The sequence below is a fragment of the Oncorhynchus clarkii genome, unplaced genomic scaffold (assembly GCF_045791955.1).
Source record: "Oncorhynchus clarkii lewisi isolate Uvic-CL-2024 unplaced genomic scaffold, UVic_Ocla_1.0 unplaced_contig_11943_pilon_pilon, whole genome shotgun sequence".
In the NCBI taxonomy this organism is placed as follows: Eukaryota; Metazoa; Chordata; class Actinopteri; order Salmoniformes; family Salmonidae; genus Oncorhynchus; species Oncorhynchus clarkii.
Window position 1 is genome coordinate 162,985 of NW_027260918.1, and position 21,945 is coordinate 184,929.

General features: G+C 45.7%; 3 protein-coding genes across 3 annotated transcripts; 1 reads left to right on the plus strand and 2 right to left on the minus strand.

Moving 5' to 3' along the window:
- Positions 1–390: 390 nt before the first annotated feature.
- Positions 391–6,419, plus strand: LOC139402218 (exosome complex component CSL4-like). The gene is made up of 8 exons (XM_071146325.1): positions 391–594; positions 1,450–1,565; positions 2,435–2,509; positions 2,752–2,840; positions 3,156–3,189; positions 3,487–3,537; positions 3,820–3,904; positions 5,152–6,419. The coding sequence occupies exons 1-8, from the start codon at positions 567–569 to the stop codon at positions 5,256–5,258; spliced, it is 585 nt and encodes a 194-aa protein (XP_071002426.1). The 5' UTR covers positions 391–566; the 3' UTR covers positions 5,259–6,419.
- Positions 6,420–8,145: 1,726 nt separating this feature from the next.
- LOC139402220 (lysine-rich nucleolar protein 1-like) lies at positions 8,146–13,130 on the minus strand. The gene is made up of 7 exons (XM_071146328.1): positions 12,818–13,130; positions 12,418–12,498; positions 12,102–12,170; positions 10,345–11,832; positions 9,826–9,894; positions 8,646–8,723; positions 8,146–8,517 (listed from the first exon to the last, which is right to left on the minus strand). The coding sequence occupies exons 4-7, from the start codon at positions 11,830–11,832 to the stop codon at positions 8,203–8,205; spliced, it is 1,950 nt and encodes a 649-aa protein (XP_071002429.1). The 5' UTR covers positions 12,102–12,170; positions 12,418–12,498; positions 12,818–13,130; the 3' UTR covers positions 8,146–8,202.
- Positions 13,131–16,551: 3,421 nt separating this feature from the next.
- Positions 16,552–21,753, minus strand: LOC139402223 (G-protein coupled receptor family C group 5 member B-like). The gene is made up of 4 exons (XM_071146330.1): positions 20,945–21,753; positions 19,117–20,230; positions 18,799–18,911; positions 16,552–18,206 (listed from the first exon to the last, which is right to left on the minus strand). The coding sequence occupies exons 2-4, from the start codon at positions 20,228–20,230 to the stop codon at positions 18,162–18,164; spliced, it is 1,272 nt and encodes a 423-aa protein (XP_071002431.1). The 5' UTR covers positions 20,945–21,753; the 3' UTR covers positions 16,552–18,161.
- Between the last annotated feature and the right edge of the window lie 192 nt (positions 21,754–21,945).

Consider the following 21,945-nt stretch of genomic DNA (forward strand, 5'->3'; position numbering starts at 1 on the left):
CAGAGTTGAGCTGATTACATGTATGCTGTAATTTAGTGCTGGACTTGGACTGATATAGGTGCCAGTACTCATTTTGGGTGCTGGTACTGTTTATATTTAGTTGCAGGAGCTCCACAATACTTTTGTGCTAATATTCTATAAGAGGAACAGGAGCTCAGGCAGTAGAAAAATGTAGGTGCTGGTACTCCAGCTCCTGCAGATGTCCAGCTCTGGAGCAATTACAACAAACGTGAGCCCTGCAGCTGTTCTCTCCTCTTGCCTGTTCGTTTCTGTCTGACATGTCTGGCTGCACTATTTTCTAATTTGCTCTAAAACAAAAACATTTCCATTGATGATACTGGATACATCTCTTGTTCTTTATTCCCTGTCTGCACTCATCTTAAATGAGAGTTCTAATGAGTGTAGGTGAAGGAACGGAGAGAAGGTCGCTTTAGACTTGATGCACTCAGAACCAGGACACTGACTTTATCCGGAAAACCACAACAAAGATGGCGGACCAACCTTTCCGTCAAAGACTTGAGCTCCAGGTCACATCCAATCGGCTTGCGTTCTGCTCTTCTTGAAACATGTCTCCCATGAAGCTGTGTGTTCCAGGTGAGTCTGACATTACAAACTTTTAAATGAGTTGATAATGGCATTCTTTTCACATTTGAGACCATTAGACAAATACGTTAGGCAATATGTTTTTGAAGGTTATATTGCTATTTATAGCTTTCTAGCACGGGAAATGCGTGCTGTGCCACCACATGCTCGTTTACGTTCTAGCCTAGCTAGGTAGCTAACTAACTCAGTCTATTTTACTGTTTTCTAGCTAACTAGCGTGACCTAACCTAGTGTATTTATTCCACATTATGTGAAATACAAACGCAATGCATAGTCACTTGGTACAAGGCATGACATCGTTTGCTAAATTACGAGATTGTGGGGTCTAGCTAGCGATGTTGGGCTTGAAAAGTACCTAGAAGACATCACATTTTTTAAGTGCCCTGCCCACCGCCTCAGGAAGGAGCGAACGGGGAGCCCACTAATTCCAAGCGTTCCATCTCTTGTTTTGATCGACTCTACGTGCAAATGTTGAATTAACCCCGGGGACTTCTCATGTCGGCTAAATGTCAGTGAAATGTCAACTATAAGGGCAGTGATTTATTTTGATTGTCGTTTGATTTACGCATATGTCTGTCAGGAACTGGGACGAGAAACTCTTAAGTGATTTAGCGATTCTGATGGTTTTTGTCAGACTATTATTATATTATACTATTGGAAATGTGATAGATCAGCAGGACTCTGTTTACACAAAACATGTCTGTCTGTCTGTCTTTACTTGTGGTGGTTGTCTTACCTACCTTAGTTGAAAGCAGCGACTGTAAGTCTCTGGATATCTGCGAAAAGTACAAATGTTTCTCTCCATGTGTGTGTATACATCTCTCTCCCTGTGTGGTGTGTGTGCAGGTGATAGGCTATGCAGCACAGAAGACTGTATGCCCGGTACTGGGGTGTACCTACGACACGGCTACATCTACTCCTCGCTAGCAGGCTATGTACTCAGGAAGAACGAAGGAGAGGAGGTGAGACGGGGACAGCAGAGTACCGGGTGTATTCATTAGTCACAGAACACAAAACATTTGCTCTCTTGCTAAATATTTACTTAAAAACCGTTTGCATAAAAAAAACAATTTTCTATTGGACAAATTCAGGTAGTTTCCTCCCCATTCCGTTTGTTTCCTAGAGTAAACACTAAACAGCCAAACATTTTGCTACAGTCTGCCACTAATGAACACACCCCTGTTGCGCTGGTCTTTTAAGCACTAACAACACTTGTCTTTTCTGACTAGTGCTGATTATAGCTGCTTTATTGAGGGGTTTTACTTCTTGTGACTGTGATATGTGGTTGTCTTACATTTTTTTTATAATTTGACTAATTTAGCACACTTCAGCACACTTCTTGAGTGCATCTGTTTTGATATTGGTCCCTCGTGGGAATCAAACCCACAACCCAGGCGTTCCAAGCACCATGCTCTACCAACTGAGCTGCACGGGATCACCTACCTTAGTTGGAAAAAACTAACTGGAAATTGCTCTGGATAAGAGTGTCTGCTTTGAAATTAAATGTGATTTATGAGGTGTGATCAGAAGTGTGACGGGGAGGGACGATGAGAGGAGGTGAAAGGAGGAGGAGGGGATTAGAGGGGAGTGGCTGGTTTATTGGCATGGGGGAAAGCAGTTGGGGCTGGGTTTGGGTGTGGGACTCACGTCAATGGTTATTTATTGTGTAACATTCCTGGAAGTAGAGAAACCACTCCAGGTTTGTTCACTTGGAACCCCTGAGGAATTATGCAGTGTTGTGGGAACGAAATGTAACATGTTCACACCTTAATCCTTCCTTGTCTTTACATTGACACTTCAGTCGTGTGTGTGTGTGTGTGTGTGTCTGCAGCTACCAGTCATCTCGGTGGTGAGAGAAACCGAGGCTCAGCTACTACCAGATGTAGGAGCCATAGTGACCTGTAAGGTGAGGTTTGGAGGGCCCTTGACGTGCGCGTGTCAACTTCTTGTACACCCTGGTAGTTGTTGTAGACCCACGTGCACAGCTTTTTAGCACCACATCACCTGGATTAAACCAGACAGAGTACTTTTGAGGATTGATAGATGAGGTGAGGTGCTCTTGTCACTGATCCAAGCTCTCAACAATAGGTGTGTGTGTGTGTTTAACCTCATTGATAACCGCCCTGATCGGTCTCCCTTCCTGTCCAGGTGACCTGTATCAACCCCAGGTTTGCCAAGGTCCACATCCTCTACGTTGGTTCCACGCCACTGAAGGACCGTTTTAGAGGAACCATCCGGTAACAGGGATTGTCTTATTACTGTTATTCTCATGGAGTGTCCCAAATGCCACACTAGTCCCTATTCAGTGCACTACTTTTGTCTGGGGTCCAGATGGCAACCTATGGGCTCTGGTCACAAGTAGTACACTACATAGGATACCATTTGGGACTATATAGGGAATAGGGTGCCATTTGGGACTATATAGGGAATAGGGTGCCATTTGGGACTATATAGGGAATAGGGTGCCATTTGGGACTATATAGAGAACAGGATGCCATAACCTTCAAATCTGATCAAAACTAATCTACTGTTTACTACACAAATATACACAGGAAAGAAGATGTACGAGCAACAGAAAAAGACAGGGTATGTTTTTGAATCAATCTAAAGTTCCCCCACTGTTTGAATCATATAGACCCATCTGTTACTGTTAATCATGACGTCATACCGTCTGTTACTGTTTATCATGACGTCATACCGCCTGTTACTGTTTATCATGACGTCATACCGTCTGTTACTGTTTATCATGACGTCATACCGCCTGTTACTGTTTATCATGACGTCATACCGCCTGTTACTGTTTGTCATGACGTCATACCGTCTTAGCTCGTTTTTTAATTGTAATAGACTGGGAACCACTATAACCTTTGACCTCTGTTGCAGGTGGAGACGTATAAAAGCTTCCGTCCTGGAGACATCGTCCTGGCTAAAGTCGTATCCTTCCTTTCGACAGTCTTTCCAGTTCAGTAACTAGGTAGTAACACAGGGACAGTCAACCAGTGACTGATGTTGGGCTGGTTCTATTCCCTTAGTGCAGTGTAGCTTTCACCATATTGCTTAAATGTTCAATTGTGAATGTTCGAAATCAGCCAGACAGAACGCACAAAACAACTGATCTATGAATCACCTTGCATCCCAAATAACTACTCATTATGTGATCAAGATGACTGATTCTGTGCCTTTCCAAGTGTTGCCCTTTAACCTCCTGACCCCCAGATCTCCCTGGGAGACGTCCAGTCCAACTACCTGTTGACCACAGCAGAGAACGAGCTGGGGGTGGTGGTAGCCCACAGTGAAGCAGGTGAGACTGGTCACATGACAACAACACTGCTGTTCTTAGCCCGGGGCTGTCCTTAACCCTAGGTTACCCTCCTTAACACAAGCTTTGGTTAACTGAAACCAACTGACACTTTTGTCAAGTAGTATATTTCTGTTTCCCTCCTCTCAGGAGCCCAGATGGTGTCTATCAGTAGTATATATCTGTTTCCCTCCTCTCAGGAGCCCAGATGGTGTCTATCAGTAGTATATTTCTGTTTCCCTTCTCTCAGGAGCCCAGATGGTGTCTATCAGTAGTATATTTCTGTTTCCCTCCTCTCAGGAGCCCAGATGGTGTCTATCAGTAGTATATTTCTGTTTCCCTCTTCTCAGGAGCCCAGATGGTGACTATCAGTAGTATATTTCTGTTTCCCTCCTCTCAGGAGCCCAGATGGTGACTATCAGTAGTATATTTCTGTTTCCCTCCTCTCAGGAGCCCAGATGGTGTCTATCAGTAGTATATATCTGTTTCCCTCCTCTCAAGAGCCCAGATGGTGTCTATCAGTAGTATATTTCTGTTTCCCTTCTCTCAGGAGCCCAGATGGTGTCTATCAGTAGTATATTTCTGTTTCCCTCCTCTCAGGAGCCCAGATGGTGTCTATCAGTAGTATATTTCTGTTTCCCTCTTCTCAGGAGCCCAGATGGTGACTATCAGTAGTATATTTCTGTTTCCCTCCTCTCAGGAGCCCAGATGGTGACTATCAGTAGTATATTTCTGTTTCCCTCCTCTCAGGAGCCCAGATGGTGTCTATCAGTAGTATATATCTGTTTCCCTCCTCTCAGGAGCCCAGATGGTGTCTATCAGTAGTATATTTCTGTTTCCCTTCTCTCAGGAGCCCAGATGGTGTCTATCAGTAGTATATTTCTGTTTCCCTCCTCTCAGGAGCCCAGATGGTGTCTATCAGTAGTATATTTCTGTTTCCCTCTTCTCAGGAGCCCAGATGGTGACTATCAGTAGTATATTTCTGTTTCCCTCCTCTCAGGAGCCCAGATGGTGACTATCAGTAGTATATTTCTGTTTCCCTCCTCTCAGGAGTCCAGATGGTGTCTATCAGTAGTATATTTCTGTTTCCCTTCTCTCAGGAGCCCAGATGGTGTCTATCAGTAGTATATTTCTGTTTCCCTCCTCTCAGGAGTCCAGATGGTGTCTATCAGTAGTATATTTCTGTTTCCCTTCTCTCAGGAGCCCAGATGGTGTCTATCAGTAGTATATTTCTGTTTCCCTCCTCTCAGGAGCCCAGATGGTGCCTATCAGCTGGTGTGAGATGCAGTGCCCACGGACACACGCCAAAGAGTTCCGCAAGGTGGCCAGGGTGCAACCTGAGTACCTGCAGGCCTGAGCAGGGACCAGTGGGTGGCGTGCACCCCTCCAGCCCCCCCCCGGCAGGGACCCCTTTCCCTTCCTCAAGAAACACACAGCTTCCATATCTCTGATAGAGAGACAAACACACTCACACTTGGATTGTGAACGATGCATTGTGTGTACAAAGGACCAAAATATTTTAGAGGTCATGTACAGATGCTTGGACATGATGCTTATATAGTACACAGGTCATTGACCTGACACACACACACACACACACAGAGCCTTGTGTTCAGGGGGGATACCTCGACACACACACAGCCTTATTTTCAGGAGGGATACCTCAACAGTAGATTCCTCCCTCTACAACCTACAGCAAGGCAGCATTTTTTTCCCTCCGGGTTCTGGAGGGCTACAGTAGAGGTGCAGGATTTTGTTCCAACCCAGCACTAGGACACCTGATTCAACTGATCACTGGGGCCTTGATTGGCTGACTCAGTCTCGTTAGTGCTGGACTGGAATAAAAGCCTGCACCTCTACTGTAGCCTTGTAGAACCAGGTGAGAGAGAAATGCTGCCTTGCTGTAGGTTGTAGAGGGAGGAATCTACTGGGCTACAATACTAGCCCTTTAGAAGCAGGAATAAATAACATCTGGGGTCACCTTCTGATCCGGGGTCACCTTCTGATCCGGGGTCACCTTCTGATCCCATACCCTTCTCCCTGAACTGTGCTCTCATGTATCCCCCCCATGGATTTACTAGCATCTCTCTTCCACCAGTCCTTTCCTTTTAAATCCATGAGGGGTAGTGAATGAGTTATAGAATCAGACCACAGCCCTGGGGTGACAGTCACCAGTACAGACAGGCCCAATTCCAAATGGACCCTTAAACACTACACGCTAGTGAAGTAGTGCTTGATTTGGGATTGGGCCTTAGACGGCTAACAGTTGGGATGTTGAAGGGAAGAGCTGGAATTGAGTGTCGTTTTGTGGCGGCACCGTTGGACTCATACGACCACGTGGACCTTTCTGCACCAAGTCAGAGAAACGGAGATGTCTGGTTGGTTCTCTCCAAGAGGTGTTTCTTCTGTCGTTTCAAAACAATATTTCTGTTGTTTCTTCGTCTCATTTCTTCCTGTACTTGTCAGCAGAGGCACATGTGTTTTTAGGAGTCAAATAAAGTGTATCATGTATGAACTATTCACCCTGTTCCAATGTTATTCACCTGTTATCAGAAAGGTTCATTTTAAAGATGTCTTTTTTAAAAAAAAAATGAAATCCTTTATATAAGAGAGCCCCAACTGACCATCATTCAGCATGTCCATTTGTTGACTGTGTGTAAAGCAATTCTATGCTGTTTAAATGTGTCTAATTGACAGCTTATCAACTGCCAGTTTTTATCATGTCATGTTCAGTTAAGGCATTAGTTGACCGTACTAGACTATTACCTATATAGTGCACTACAAGGCCCATAGGCCCACTGGTCAAAAGTAGTGCACTATGTAGGGTGCCATTCAGGACGCTAACAACCTTCTCATATCATACAGCCAGGAAGCATCACATACTGGACCAGTCAGAAGGCAGAAACACACACAGCTCTGCTCTCATTGATACCACAGGTGTATAGGTGCAGCTTTATGTCACACAGTACTCCTATACACTGAACAAAAATATGAATGTGTTGGTCCCATGTTTCATGAGCTGAAATAAAAGATCCCAGAAATGTTCCATACACACATGTTATTTATCTCATTGTGCACACATACGTTTACATCCATGTTAGTGAGCGTTTCTTGACAGGTGTGGCATATCAAGAAGCGGATTAAACCGCATGATCATTACACAGGTGCACCTTGTGCTGGGGACAAAAGGCCACTAAAACGTGCGGGTTTGTCACAACACAATGCCACAGATGAAGTTCTGAGGGTGTGTGCAATTGGCATCCTGACTGCAGGAATGTCCACCAGAGCTGTTGCCAAAGATTTGAATGTTCATTTCTCTACCATAAGCCGCCTCCAATGTCATTTTCGGGATTTTGGCAGTACGTCCAAACGGCCTCACAACCACAGACCTCGTAACCAAGCCAGCCCAGGACCTCGACGTTCAGTCTTCTTCACCTGCGGGATCGTCTGAGACCATCCACCCGGACAGCTGATAAAACTGAGTATTTCTATCTGTAATAAAACCTTTTTGTGGGGAAAAGCCTTTTCTGATTGGCTGGACCTGGCTCCCCAGTGGGTGGGCCTATGCCCTCACAGACCCATCCATGGCTGCACCCCTGCCCAGTCATGTGAAATCTATAGATTAGGGCCCAATGCATTTATTTCTGATTTCTTTATAACTAACTCATTAAAATCATCAAAATTGTTGCATTTATATTTTTGTTACCAGTCAAAAGTTTGGACACACCTCATTTCAGGATTTTTCTTTATTTTGACTGTTTTCTACATTGTAGAATGATAGTGAAGACATCAAAACTATGAAATAACACATATGGAATCATGTAGTAACCAAAAAAAAGTCTAAATATCAAATCAAAATATATTTGCCAATAGTGTGCAAAGTTGTCATCAAGGCAAAGGGTGGCTACTTTGAAGAATCTCAAATATAAAATATTTTTTGATTTTTTAGTTACTACATGATTGTATATGTGTTATTTCATAGTTTTGATGTCTTCACTATTATTCTACAATATAGAACATAGTAAAAATAAAGAAAAACCCTGTAATGAGTAAGTGTGTCCAAACTACTGACTGGTACCATATATACATTCATACACACCACATTCACCGACAGACACTCCCAAGACCCTGCAAGAGAAAAGGTACACACACACACACACACACACACACACACACACACACACACACACACACACACACACACACACACACACACACACACACACACACACACACACACACACACACACACCAAATCCATTTTGGATGCTAGACACACACACTCAAGGGTCCGTCCCGACTCAGTCATCGAAGCGCACCGATCGGGTTGTGTTGATGTCAATCGAGAACTTCTTATTGGACGGCGCCGAGAACCCAAGTCCCGCCCCCCTTCCCGTGAAGTCCATGCGGCGCGACTGAGCCCGCTCAAACTCCCCCAGTAGGCCTTGCTGCAAGCTCTGCTGTCCGTCTTTAGTCAGCGCCATGTTGGCCCGCCCTCCCGTCGCACCGCTCGCTGCTATTGGCTGCCCGCTCTTCTTTAAGCCGCCCATCAACCGCAGGAACTTACTATGTTGGTCGGAACTGTCAAACTGGGCGGTGCCCCACTGGCCCAAACCCTGGAAGGGAAGAAGAACACGGGTTGTTATATTTATATTCAACATAATGACTTGTTTCAGAGAAGAGTCGGGATGTGACCCCAAATTCGGGATACACCTTGGTGTCCTGACATCAGAAGAGTACTGACCGATGGTACCGGTGCTGCTTTGAGTTGGACTGGATTGGACTTCTGGTCGATCTCATTCTGCAGGGCCAGGCGTCTCCCCTATGGAATGTAATAGGACCATCGTTTTATATGAAGGCCATGTTATATAGTACACAACATATACTGTATAGTCCATGTTATATAGTACACACCATATACTGTATAGTCCATGTTATAGAGTACACACCATATACTGTATAGTCCATGTTATAGAGTACACAACATATACTCTTATAGTCCATGTTATATAGTACACAAGATATACTCTTATAGTCCACGTTATATAGTACACAACATATACTCTATAGTCCATGTTATATAGTACACAACATATACTCTATAGTCTATAACATGTGGTTGGTGATTCTATTTACTGTACTCCTAGTCTAAAAGATAAAAATACTCAAATACGCGTGTGCTTCAATGGCTGCCCATTTGATTTTTTGACAAAAGATCTGATTATTGGAAAAACAGCAATCACTTTGCAATCACTTGGGAGTATCCCTGTCACAGACCAGGCACCTTGGGCCACTCTGGAGCCAGCGCCACACACAGTCCAGCTTAACGCCCTCGGATGCTTCTAGCACCATGGGCCACTCTGGAGCCGGCGCCACACACAGTCCAGCTTAACGTCCTCGGATGCTTCTAGCACCATGGGCCACTCTGGAGCCAGCGCCACACACAGTCCAGCTTAACACCCTCGGATGCTTCTAGCACCATGGGCCACTCTGGAGCCAGCGCCACACACAGTCCAGCTTAACGTCCTCGGATGCTTCTAGCACCATGGGCCACTCTGGAGCCAGCGCCACACACAGTCCAGCTTAACGCCCTCGGATGCTTCTAGCGCCATGTATATTATTACAGTCAGAGGGTATTACTTAAATCAGTATAGAGCATTTATATTGGTTGGTGTGTGTCCAACATGTCATTGATTAAACACAATGCTGCAGTCAAACAACAGCATTCACTAATAAGCATTTGTATAATATAATGCATTCATAATTTATTTATAAATAGTTACAGAATCAATATACAATGTTTAATTCAGACCAGGAAGAAATTACATTTCTCTTTCTCACAGTGACAGAGTTGGATTGGCGGACTGACTGGCAAGTGGGATTCACAGGATCCAAATAGATCTAATGGGTCGTTAGCGATCTACCTGATCAATATTGATCTCGAAGGCATTTCCCCTGGTCTCTGACAGGAAAACCACATCCGTCTGGTCCCTCTGGGGGGTTGGAGCAAAACAACATATCAGACAACTACAGACTGATACTGTCAGCGTTTTAATACCTTTAAGTAGAAACAATTAAGTAAGAAAGTCAACACTGTTTTATCCATTTATCCATATATTCATTTAACAGTTAACTATTCTGTTAGTCGGTACCTCCAGCATTCTGGGTGCGGGTCAGAGCATTGGTTTTTACAATACTTTCAACAAGGACCTTTCAAATGGCTCTAGAATCAGGGCCACCTTCCAGAGGCAAACAATGTTGACCATTTCAGATAGAAATGTCAGGAATAGAGCCGACATGATTCCTCATTCTACATGTCAGAGAGACATGTTTGTTCTACATCATATATGTCTATCTGAACGTTCCACAACGGTGTACCCTGCTGAAGGAGACCCATGATTTGATAACGTCTTCACCTCTGACCCTTAACCCCTTTAACTCACCTCCTGGTATTCAGGGTCGCAGCTCTCCACCTTTATCTTCTTTTTCCCCTTCGTCATAACCTTCTTCCCTTTCTGGTGAGGAGTGCTGTCCTCCATTTCTGTCTCTATCTCAGAGGAGCTCTTCTTCACCTTCTTTTTCCTTCCGTCACTCTCTCCGTCCTCCACCTGTTCCACTACTCCTGTCATATCCACCCTTTTCATATGTTTGGGCTTCCGCTTGTCCACCACATCCTCCTCCTCTGTTAGTGCAGAGGCCTTTCTCTTCTTCTTCTTGCCCTCCGTCTCCATGGTGGTGTCTGCAGCGCTGCTGGAGGACTTGGGTTTCTTCTTCTTCTTGCCCTCCGTCTCCATGGTGGTGTCTGCAGCGCTGCTGGAGGACTTGGGTTTATTCTTCTTCTTCTTCTTGGTGTTATTCTGTTCCTCCTCCTGTACTGCTACTGTAGCCTCAGCTCCCTTCTTCTTCTTGGTGTTATTCTGTTCCTCCTCCTGTACTGCTACTGTAGCCTCAGCTCCCTTCTTCTTCTTCGTGTTATTCTGTTCCTCCTGCTGTACTGCTACTGTAGCCTCAGCTCCCTTCTTCTTCTTGGTGTTATTCTGTTCCTCCTGCTGTACTGCTACTGTAGCCTCAGCTCCCTTCTTCTTCTTGGTGTTATTCTGTTCCTCCTGCTGTACTGCTACTGTAGCCTCAGCTCCCTTCTTCTTCTTCTTCTTTACTACCACTTCTTTCTCTGCCTCTCCGCACTCTCTCTCTTTTGTCTCTCCTTTCTCAGCAACTGCTCTCTTCTTACCCTTCTTTTTCTTCTTCATCTCCCCCTCTTCCTCCTCCTGACTCTCCTCAGTTGGTTCAGCAGCTTTAGGGATCTTTTTCTTCTTCATCTCCCCCTCTTCCTCCTCCTGACTCTCCTCAGTTGGTTCAGCAACTTTAGGGATCTTTTTCACTTTATTTTCTTCCTCTGTTTTTCCCTTCTTTTTCTTGCCTTTCTTTACTTCTATCACCTCTCCTTCCTCTTCCTTGACAACGCTGATCTCTGTCTCTTCTGCCTGAGAGAGACTCTTTTTTTTCAGCTTCTGCCCATTTTCCACGACTCCTTTCTCGTCCTTTAATCCACTGTGTTCTGTCTCTAGCTCCGTTTTAACAGTGTTAACACCTTTCTTCTTCTTCTTCTCCTGGCCGCATCCTCCTCCGTCATTTCCATTAGTCATGACTTCCTCACCGTTGGTGTCAGTCTCAGACGATAACTTCTTCTTCTTCTTTCCTTTCTGTTTCTCCTGCTCTCCTTCCGTATTCCCCCATTCCCCATTGGACACCCGCTCTTCTTCTACCAGAGTCTCTACTTTCGTCTTCTTTTTCTTCTTCACTCCTTCGTTATTCCCCTGGTTTATGGAAGTGTTTTCTGAGATCTCATCCTCAGCGTGGGTGTCCTTCCCACTCTTCTTGTTCGTCTTCTTCATGGTAACCATCCTGTTGCCTGTGTCGGCTTGGACCATCTGAGAAAAATAAACATCCCACAATATGGATCTGTTTGAAAGAAGCAGTCACTTCCAAGGACATTGTAGAGAATGCATTTTCAGTTTAAAATGGACACAATATTGATATTGACAGTGTGTGTCCTAAATTAAACCCTATTTTCTATATAGTGCACTTCTTCTGACCCAATGTGTCCTGGTTCAAAGGTGGTGCACTAAATAGGGGATATGGTGGCATTTGGGATGCAGTCAGTGTCATGTTGGAGAGCAACACAGAACCAGATACAAACCAGCGATCTGACTGAAACCGTGGACTGGGACTCCTTGTCTATCTCCCTCTGAAGGGCCAGACGTTGAGCCTACAGGGGATAAAGCCCGGATTAAAAACTAACAGTAAACTTTTACAGTAGATGTTGGCTAAAGTACTATGTTTCATAGGTTGTCTATCCAAATTGGCAGCCAATCCCAGCACATGTGGAGGAAGGCGTCTTAAAATCAGTGATTCACATACACTGACTGGTGATCAATTGATAATGATTGTTGTTTATGTGATTTGATCAATTGATAGTGATTTATTTTATGGTGATCTCATCTAACGTTAGCTACCTGATCAATAAAGACCTTTTCCACGGTGTTGTATCTTCCTGTCTTCTCGGACACGAAAACCACTTCGTCATGAAAAGCCGTCTGCAGAAGCAAACACATCCAGTCCAGTTAACGCAGGTAAGTTATACAAAACAATAACATTTACCAGTCTATTTGCCTAGGTTATAATGTAGTTTACAAAACAGCTTGATCAGTGTAAGTCAAGTTATGCTAGCAAGCAGCATCGATTGAATGTGTGCATGGGGTGTTAGGGTTAGCTAGCTTGCCATGTTAGTTGGCCAAATAACCCGTCACCGGTGATAACACACTTTGCAACGGGTCAACACAGCAATTAGCTGGAAGACTACCTGAACGCTTCCTCATTTCATATTTACAAATAACGGCATTAAAGTTGACTTACTTTTAAGACTCACGTAAAAACGTGTGTACACCAGTACTGCACTGCTCCTTGACCCGGAAATACTGTCAGATTCTCTTCTAGTGATCGTCCTCGTGTGTCTATAGCAACAAAGCTCAACGGCACGCTCCTTCTGTTCCTCTCCTATCTCCTGTTCCTCTCCTATCTCCTGATTCTCTCCCTTCTTCACACCTCGTATTTGTCTTTATCTTTCTCGCTCTCTCATATGCTGTGTGTGTGGTTCTCTCTCTCAAAAACGTGCAGAACAACAAAACATATCCAATCAAGCTGCAGAGCTCTGAAAAGCTCACGTGCTTATTGCTCCACTACTTTTGACCGGAGCTCCCATGTGGGATGCAGCCATGCAGTGTGGGCAAACACTCACTCCATAATTTGCTCACACACAACATACATTTATACTGACTCTACACACACGCACGCCGACTCATATAAAATCATCATATACACTGTTGCTGTTCTGTTTATCATATATCCTGACACCTAGTCACATTACCCCTATACATATCTACCTCTATAGATCCAGTATCCCTGTACATTATAATATGGTACTGACCCTGTATATAGTATGTTTACCCCTATACATATCTACCTCTATAGATCCCGTATCCCTGTACATTATAATATGGTACTGACCCTGTATATAGTATGTTTACCCCTATACACATCTACTTCTATAGATCCAGTATCCCTGTACATTATAATATGGTACTGACCCTGTATATAGTATGTTTACCCCTATACATATCTACCTCTATAGATCCAGTATCCCTGTACATTATAATATGGTACTGGAACTGACCCTGTATATAGTATGTTTACCCCTATACACATCTACCTCTATAGATCCAGTATCCCTGTACATTATAATATGGTACTGACCCTGTATATAGTATGTTTACCCCTATACACATCTACTTCTATAGATCCAGTATCCCTGTACATTATAATATGGTACTGGAACTGACCCTGTATATAGTATGTTTACCCCTATACATATCTACCTCTATAGATCCAGTATCCCTGTACATTATAATATGGTACTGGAACTGACAATGTATATAGTATGTTTACCCCTATACATATCTACCTCTATAGATCCAGTATCCCTGTACATTATAATATGGAACTGACCATGTATATAGTATGTTTACTTACTTTATCATGTTCTTCTTATTTTGTATTTACTGTGTGTTTTTGTTCTACCTTGTTATTCTGAGATTTACATTGTTATTGATTACTGCATGGTTGGGCTTAGGGTGCTGTAGCCTAGCCGTTACGTTGGCTGACCCAAAGAGACTCTGTAACCAACAGCAGAGGGCTTTAGGGTGCTGTAGCCTAACCGTTACGTTGGCTGACCCAAAGAGACTCTGTCACCAACAGCTGAGGGCGTTAGGGTGCTGTAGCCTAGCCGTTACGTTGGCTGACCCAAAGATACTCTGTCACCAACAGCAGAGGGCGTTAGGGTGCTGTAGCCTAGCCGTTACGTTGGCTGACCCAAAGAGACTCTGTCACCAACAGCAGAGGGCGTTGGGGGGCTGTAGCCTAGCCGTTACGTTGGCTGACCCAAAGAGACTCTGTAATCAACAGCAGAGGGCGTTAGGGTGCTGTAGCCTAGCCTAGTTGGCTGACCCAAAGAGACTCTGTCACCAACAGCAGAGGGCGTTAGGGTGCTGTAGCCTAGCCGTTACGTTGGCTGACCCATAGAGACTCTGTAACCCACAGCAGAGGGCGTTAGGGTGCTGTAGACTAGCCATCTATAGAGACTCTGTAACCCACAGCAGAGGGCGTTAGGGTGCTGTAGCCTAGCCGTCTATAGAGACTCTGTAACCCACAGCAGAGGGCGTTAGGGTGCTGTAGACTAGCCGTCTATAGAGACTCTGTAACCCACAGCAGAGGGCGTTAGGGTGCTGTAGCCTAGCCGTCTATAGAGACTCTGTAACCCACAGCAGAGGGCGTTAGGGTGCTGTAGACTAGCCATCTATAGAGACTCTTTAACCCACAGCAGAGGGCGTTAGGGTGCTGTAGACTAGCCATCTATAGAGACTCTGTAACCCACAGCAGAGGGCGTTAGGGTGCTGTAGCCTAGCCGTCTATAGAGACTCTGTAACCCACAGCAGAGGGCGTTAGGGTGCTGTAGACTAGCCGTCTATAGAGACTCTGTAACCCACAGCAGAGGGCGTTAGGGTGCTGTAGCCTAGCCGTCTATAGAGACTCTGTAACCCACAGCAGAGGGCGTTAGGGTGCTGTAGACTAGCCATCTATAGAGACTCTGTAACCCACAGCAGAGGGCGTTGGGGTGCTGTAGCCTAGCCGTTACGTTGGCTGACCCAAATAGACTCAGTAACCCACAGCAGAGGGCGTTAGGGTGCTGTAGCCTAGCCGTTACGTTGGCTGACCCAAAGAGACTCTGTAACCCACAGCAGAGGGCGTTGGGGTGCTGTAGCCTAGCTGTCACGTTGGCTGACCCAAAGAGACTCTGTAACCAACAGCAGAGGGTGTTGGGGTGCTGTAGCCTAGCCGTTACGTTGGCTGACCCAAATAGACTCTGTAACCCACAGCAGAGGGCGTTAGGGTGCTGTAGCCTAGCCGTTACGTTGGCTGACCCAAAGAGACTCTGTAACCAACAGCAGAGGGCGTTAGGGTGCTGTAGCCTAGCCGTCTATAGAGACTCTGTCACCCACAGCAGAGGGCGTTAGGGTGCTGTAGCCTAGCCGTCTATAGAGACTCTGTCACCAACAGCAGAGGGCGTTAGGGTGCTGTAGCCTAGCCGTCTATAGAGACTCTGTAACCCACAGCAGAGGGCGTTAGGGTGCTGTAGCCTAGCCGTCTATAGAGACTCTGTAACCCACAGCAGAGGGCGTTAGGGTGCTGTAGACTAGCCATCTATAGAGACTCTGTAACCCACAGCAGAGGGCATTAGGGTGCTGTAGCCTAGCTGTTACGTTGGCTGACCCAAAGAGACTCTGTAACCCACAGCAGAGGGAGTTAGGGTGCTGTAGCCTAGCCGTTACGTTGGCTGACCCAAAGAGACTCTGTCACCAACAGCAGAGGGTGTTGGGGTGCTGTAGCCTAGCCGTCTATAGAGACTCTGTAACCCACAGCAGAGGGCGTTAGGGTGCTGTATACTAGCCGTTACGTTGGCTGACCCAAAGAGACTCTGTAACCCACAGCAGAGGGAGTTAGGGTGCTGTAGCCTAGCCGTTACGTTGGCTGACCCAAAGAGACTCTGTCACCAACAGCAGAGGGTGTTGGGGTGCTGTAGCCTAGCCGTCTATAGAGACTCTGTAACCCACAGCAGAGGGCGTTAGGGTGCTGTAGCCTAGCCGTTACGTTGGGTGTGTCCAGTATGGCATCCTATTCCCTATATAGTGGACTACTTTTGACCGGGATGCCATTCAGGATGCTCCCTAGCAACGCCTGTAGCTCATTAGAACTGTCACTTACCGTGCCAGTGGCTTTTACCAGAGATAGATAGAAGCCCTAAACCTACAAGATTTGGAACCTTTTCTGTTTTAGGCTTTCCATGCTACATACTATCATTACCACGACAACACGGCTGCCGCAAGGCATATCATGTTAAAACGCAAACAATCTGTCATTTTAGATAGAAGCAAAATAAACCTTCCAAACAGTTTAATATAGAAATGTTTCTGCCTTCAAGTTTGCATGCTACAAAGCCTTCTACAGACACCTCAATATTATGTCGATCCAAACAGTTTCATCTATAATCTATATTTTATTTCATTGAGTTTTGTGTGAGAATTGTGTTTAAGAGACATGCAACCAAGCCCTCCTCTGTATCAGGACATAGGATGATAATATAATAAATAGCCTTATACAGGAGTACACGACTGGTCACAGTAAAGCCACTAATACCAATCCCCCCTATCAGTTTCCCTAAATGGGTAATTCCAAGGTTAGAGCACCATAGGGATTAAGAGGCAGCAGATTAGTCCAATCAAGGACAAGGGGGTGTCTCACTGTTCAGGTGTTGGGAGATAAAACACGCAAAGAGCAAAGAAGAAGTCTCTGAAATATATAACGTTAGTATGAGGTGCAGATCCTACCATTAATTCATATACTGTATATTCTGCCATATAATCATACTGATATTGCACTCCCTGTTAAAAACTCTCAAAATGTGTTACAACAACCCCATAACAAAACTACTGATATCATAGAACCACACCAACAGAAATACAGTACTCGTCTGTGACACCAATAATAAATTCAATTTCACCACCGTAACATTCACCATAGAAATATGCCACACGAACGTTATATCCCAAATAGCAGAGATTAGCTTAATAATAAAGTGCTTGATCACAACAACTCTGGTGGACCGAACACAAAGCTGAGAGTCTTCGAAAAAACACTTGTGTCCCAACACATCTAATAGAGTCATATAAGCATCATCAATAGGAGCAACTCTTAGTGTCCGCATCCCAAATGGCACCCCATTCCCCACATAGTGCACTACTTTAGAACCCTTTGGATCCTGGTCCAAAATTAGTGCACTAAATAGGAAATAGAATGCCATTTGAGACTCGTCACACAGAGTCTGTAGAGAACATGAGTGGGCAGGCGAGGTTAGTGAGCACGGTGGATGGATGGAATTTACATAAATACTGAATGCCTCCAGAATGGAGCCCTATTCCTTATAATGCAGTGCTTCAACCAGAACCAGAACCATACGGCTCTGGCCTACAGTAGTGCACTTTATAGACAATAGAGTTCTATTTGGGACGTGACCACTGTTCTCCTGTACCTGGTGTGTCATATAGGCTTTTTTTCCCCTTTTTAAAACAACAAAACAGAAAATCAAAAAAATATTTAACAGAAAAACAGAAGTCTGTATCTCTGTATCCCAAATGGAACTCTATTCCTATGTAGTGCACTACTTTTGACCAGAGCCGGTGCCATTTGGGACCAGCCGATAACTGTTCACTGAGCGAGCTTGACGTTCATCATCATCATTGGGGATATATTCCAGTCTGCATGGGTTAAGACGGGGGAGGCAATGTCTTTGTTACCCTTCTCTGAATCTCCTGCAGTCAATCCTGGAATGACATTTCTTGTGAGCACTGTTCTCAAATCAGTTTTTCCCTTTTCCTCTCAATGACCAAAGTGTATAAAAAAAGTTAGTGTGAGCTGATCCTAGATCTGTGGCTAGGGGTAAATTCCTTGTGGCAGTGCTTTTGTACAGTCAATGGTGAGGTGAGGTAGAGGCATTGATGGGGTTATGAGTGACATTGGAAACATTCCGGAGCATTCCGGCACCATAATATGCCGTGTTGCCGTGGAGACCGGTTCCAAGGTTCTCCTCTCACCACAGCTGTCTCCCTGTGTAGTTCACCGGAGCGGTAGGCATCTGTTACAGACAGACAAGTGGTTAGGGTGTGTGTGTGTGTGTGTTAAATCAAATCAAATGTTATTTGTCACATGAATACAACAGGTGTAGACTTTACCATGAAATGTTTACTTGTGATCCCTTTCCCAACAATGCAGTTAAAAAGTAAGAACATTTACAAATAGATCAAAAGAAAATATTAAGACAATAAAATAACATTAACGATGCTACATACAGGCTATATACAATGAGCACCGGTACCGAGTCAGTGTACTGGGGTAAGAGGTAGTTGAGTTAATGTGTATTAATATTATATTATAAACTGGGTGGTTTAAGCCCTGAATGCTGATTGGCTGACAGCCAGGGTATATTAGACCGTATACCACGTGTATGACAAAACATGTCTTTTTACTGCTCTAATTACATGGGTAACCAGTTTATAATAGCAATAAGGCACCTCTGGGTTTGTGGTATATGGCCAATATTTGCGCCGTTTCTAAGAACAGCCCTTAGCCGTGGTATATTGGCCATATACCACACCCCCTCGGGCCTTATTGCTTAAATATAATATGAACATGGGTGTTTGTGTGTGTGTGAGATATGACACACTAACCGTTCCTCCGTTCATCACCAGGGCCATCTCAGTGGGCTGGTACATGTGGCCTCTGAAGGGGATCCCAGGACGCATCCCCCCATGTCCGTTATGGTACGACCCACCTCTCAGTGCTGAGACTCGACCCAGGGAGAGAGCAAACACAAATCAAGGGGATGTTACTAGTTAATCGTTAGTTAGTTTTTTTTCTGTAGACAATCATTCTATTTAGGACTTACATCTTTTGCATGTACACAAACATTTGCAAACCCACACATAGCCTTTCACACAACCACACACACACACACACACACACACACACACACACACACAGTGTACCTGCGCTGTGTTCCTCGATAGAGTAGGTCTGGTTATCTGCGCAGGGCCTGTGTGTGAGGGTGTGTGTGGGTAATGGCACCTCCTGTTGGAAGCAGGGCTGCAGGGGCTGGCTGGTGTGAAAGTAGTCCTGCTGGTTGGGGACCGGCGGGTCCCTCAGACACAGGTGGGCTTCTGGGATAGCGTGAAATAACAGGAGGATCCAACCTTGCGCCACCAAGGCAACCGCCAACACCGGCTCATCCCAGTCCTTTCGCCACCCTTCCCCACCACCCAACCACGCCCCCCTCAACGCTGCGTCGCCATAGAGATAGAGCACAAGCCAGGAGACCCATAGCAACAGGGACGCCAGGCAGGACAGGAAGAGCCATACGGCGTTACACTTCCAACGCCGCTCGCACCCTCCGTCACTCCCCTCCTCTGCCTCGTCCCCTCCCCCTTCCCCTCCACACAGCACCACAGCCAGGGAGAGGCACAGCGCTGTCAGGAGCAGCCCCAGGGCGTAGCTGCAAACCAGGGCAAAGTCTACCGGTGGGTAGTCGCAGGCCCCGTGGCCCTCCCTCACCACTGTCAGCAGCAGCCACTCTCCAGAGATGATCCCCTGGACCAGGGCCAGGGCCATGCCAAGCCCAGCCAGGGAGCTCCCTTTGGGGCTAGACTTTCCAGACACCAGCCTCTTCAACCGCACCGCCTGGGCCAGGAGGCAGGAGAAGCACAGGGCGAACAGGGGGCCCCAGAGGACCCGGCGGACCACACACAGGGCCTCGTTACGCCCCACCAGGAAGACCAGGGACAGGGAGAAGAGAACCAAGAGGGAGGCCAGCAGGAGGAGAAGAGGACCCAGGCCGGAGCGCCGATCTGGGTCAAGGATGGAGTGGCGCTTGGCTAGGAGAACCACGAAGAGGACCAGGGAGGTGATGGCTCCACCACAGGCCACGGCCTCCAACACCACCCCCCACACAGACTCCAGGTCACACAACGTCCGGTAGAAGGGGTCCACGTTCACACCGCAACCCAGAGGAGAGGGAGGGGCCAGGCCGGGGTCGATGATGTCATCCTGGGAGTGGCCGCAGCCAATCAGAGAGAGAAGAAAGAGAAGGACGGGACTGAGGGCCATCTGAGAGAGAGAAATTAAGAAGAAGAAGAAGAAGAGGGAGGGAGAGAGAAGCAAAACGTTGTTACTGAATCATGTCAACAACACAGCACCAAAATGGCCTGTCTCTTGCTATCACTTGTTTAGTCAGTGTATCATTCAGTGTTGGACCACAAGAGACTGTGGAATGAGTTTCTGCTAGAGGGAACTAACTGTTCCTGGTACATCTTTCATTTCACAAATATATCATTATTATGTAATGTCCTTTCTCAATCTCTAACTGCTTGGATGCTCACACACACACACACACACACACACACACACACACACACACACACACACACACACACACACACATACAAACACTAAAATGCACACACACAAACACAGAATGGCCCTCAGCAGCCCACTCAGCCTGTGCCAGCCAGGGCCACGGTTCCCATAGTAACGCACAGCCAAGTGGGTTGGCCTACATAGCGCTGGGTTTTCACAACACAGGCTGAGTGACAAGTACACGCACACACACAAACACACCGACACACAGTTCAACATTGGAAGAAAGCACTTTTTTTGAAAGTGTCATGGCCCGGGGCGGGGCTACGATAGGGGCTATCAAAAAGTTATAATTAAGCTATCAGTCTTTACATCTGACACCAAAAACAACAATAATCCATAAAACTACTGTGCATATTAATCCTTCAAATATTCATTTGTTCAATTATTGTGAACTGAACTCACCTTGAGAGATTAGTCGAATGTTCCGTTAGGTTACTTAATAACTGTCATGACTTCGGAAAAATAAAGAGGTCACATCTCTAGTCCCACATAGTCGATATCCCAAACTCGTAATTCATCTTGGGTCCATGTTAGTTCAACGACGTTTGTTCAGCAGACTCATTTAAGATCTTCTTCATTAACAGGCGACTACAAGGTGACCGTTATCTGACGTGTTGGCGAGCTGTGCGCACAGCAGATCGCACGCTCACCATAAATAACGGACTGTATAAAAGGTGAGTCACTCGTTGACTATTCCGTTTGTATTCCATCCGGTCCCCGGTGGCGCGAGCTGTGACGGTTATTGGGTCCGTTAAATTTCACTCCTGTCTGTGGAATCTCTCTGGTGCGTTTCCTTTATTTTCCCATGGTATCACGTTATATCACATCATTGTTTTGGCAATGCTACAGCGCGCTATGAGCACTCCAAGAAAGTGTCAGGTGCACGATTGACTTCACTCCCCCACATAGCCAAATATAACAAACCTGACTAAAAGTTGTTTTTTTTCTCTCTCTATCTCGCTCTCTCGCTCTCTCTCTCTCTAAATCTGCGGGGGATGTAAACAGCAACTTGGTTGCAGCTGTCGGCTTGAGGCTCACAGGGACGCTGCAATGCTACTTCCAAGCACTGCTCTTCTCTGCTCACCCACTGTCAGAAGTGCATTTACACTGGTCTTCCTCCATGCAGAGGTCAACAGTTCAGTATCCAGAGATTCCTCAACTTCTCTATCACTTTCACAATGCAATAATAAAGTATATAATCAGACCGGCCTTTAATGCAGCAGCTTCCAACGGTTTACATTGGACATGTGAGTCATTTAGCAGATGCTCTTATCCAGAGCGTTTTACAGGAGCAATTAGGGTTAAGTGACTTGCTCAAGGGTACATTGGCAGATTTGTCACCTAGTCATCTCAGGGATTCGAACCAACAACTTTTTGGTTACTGGTCCAATGCTCTTAACCGC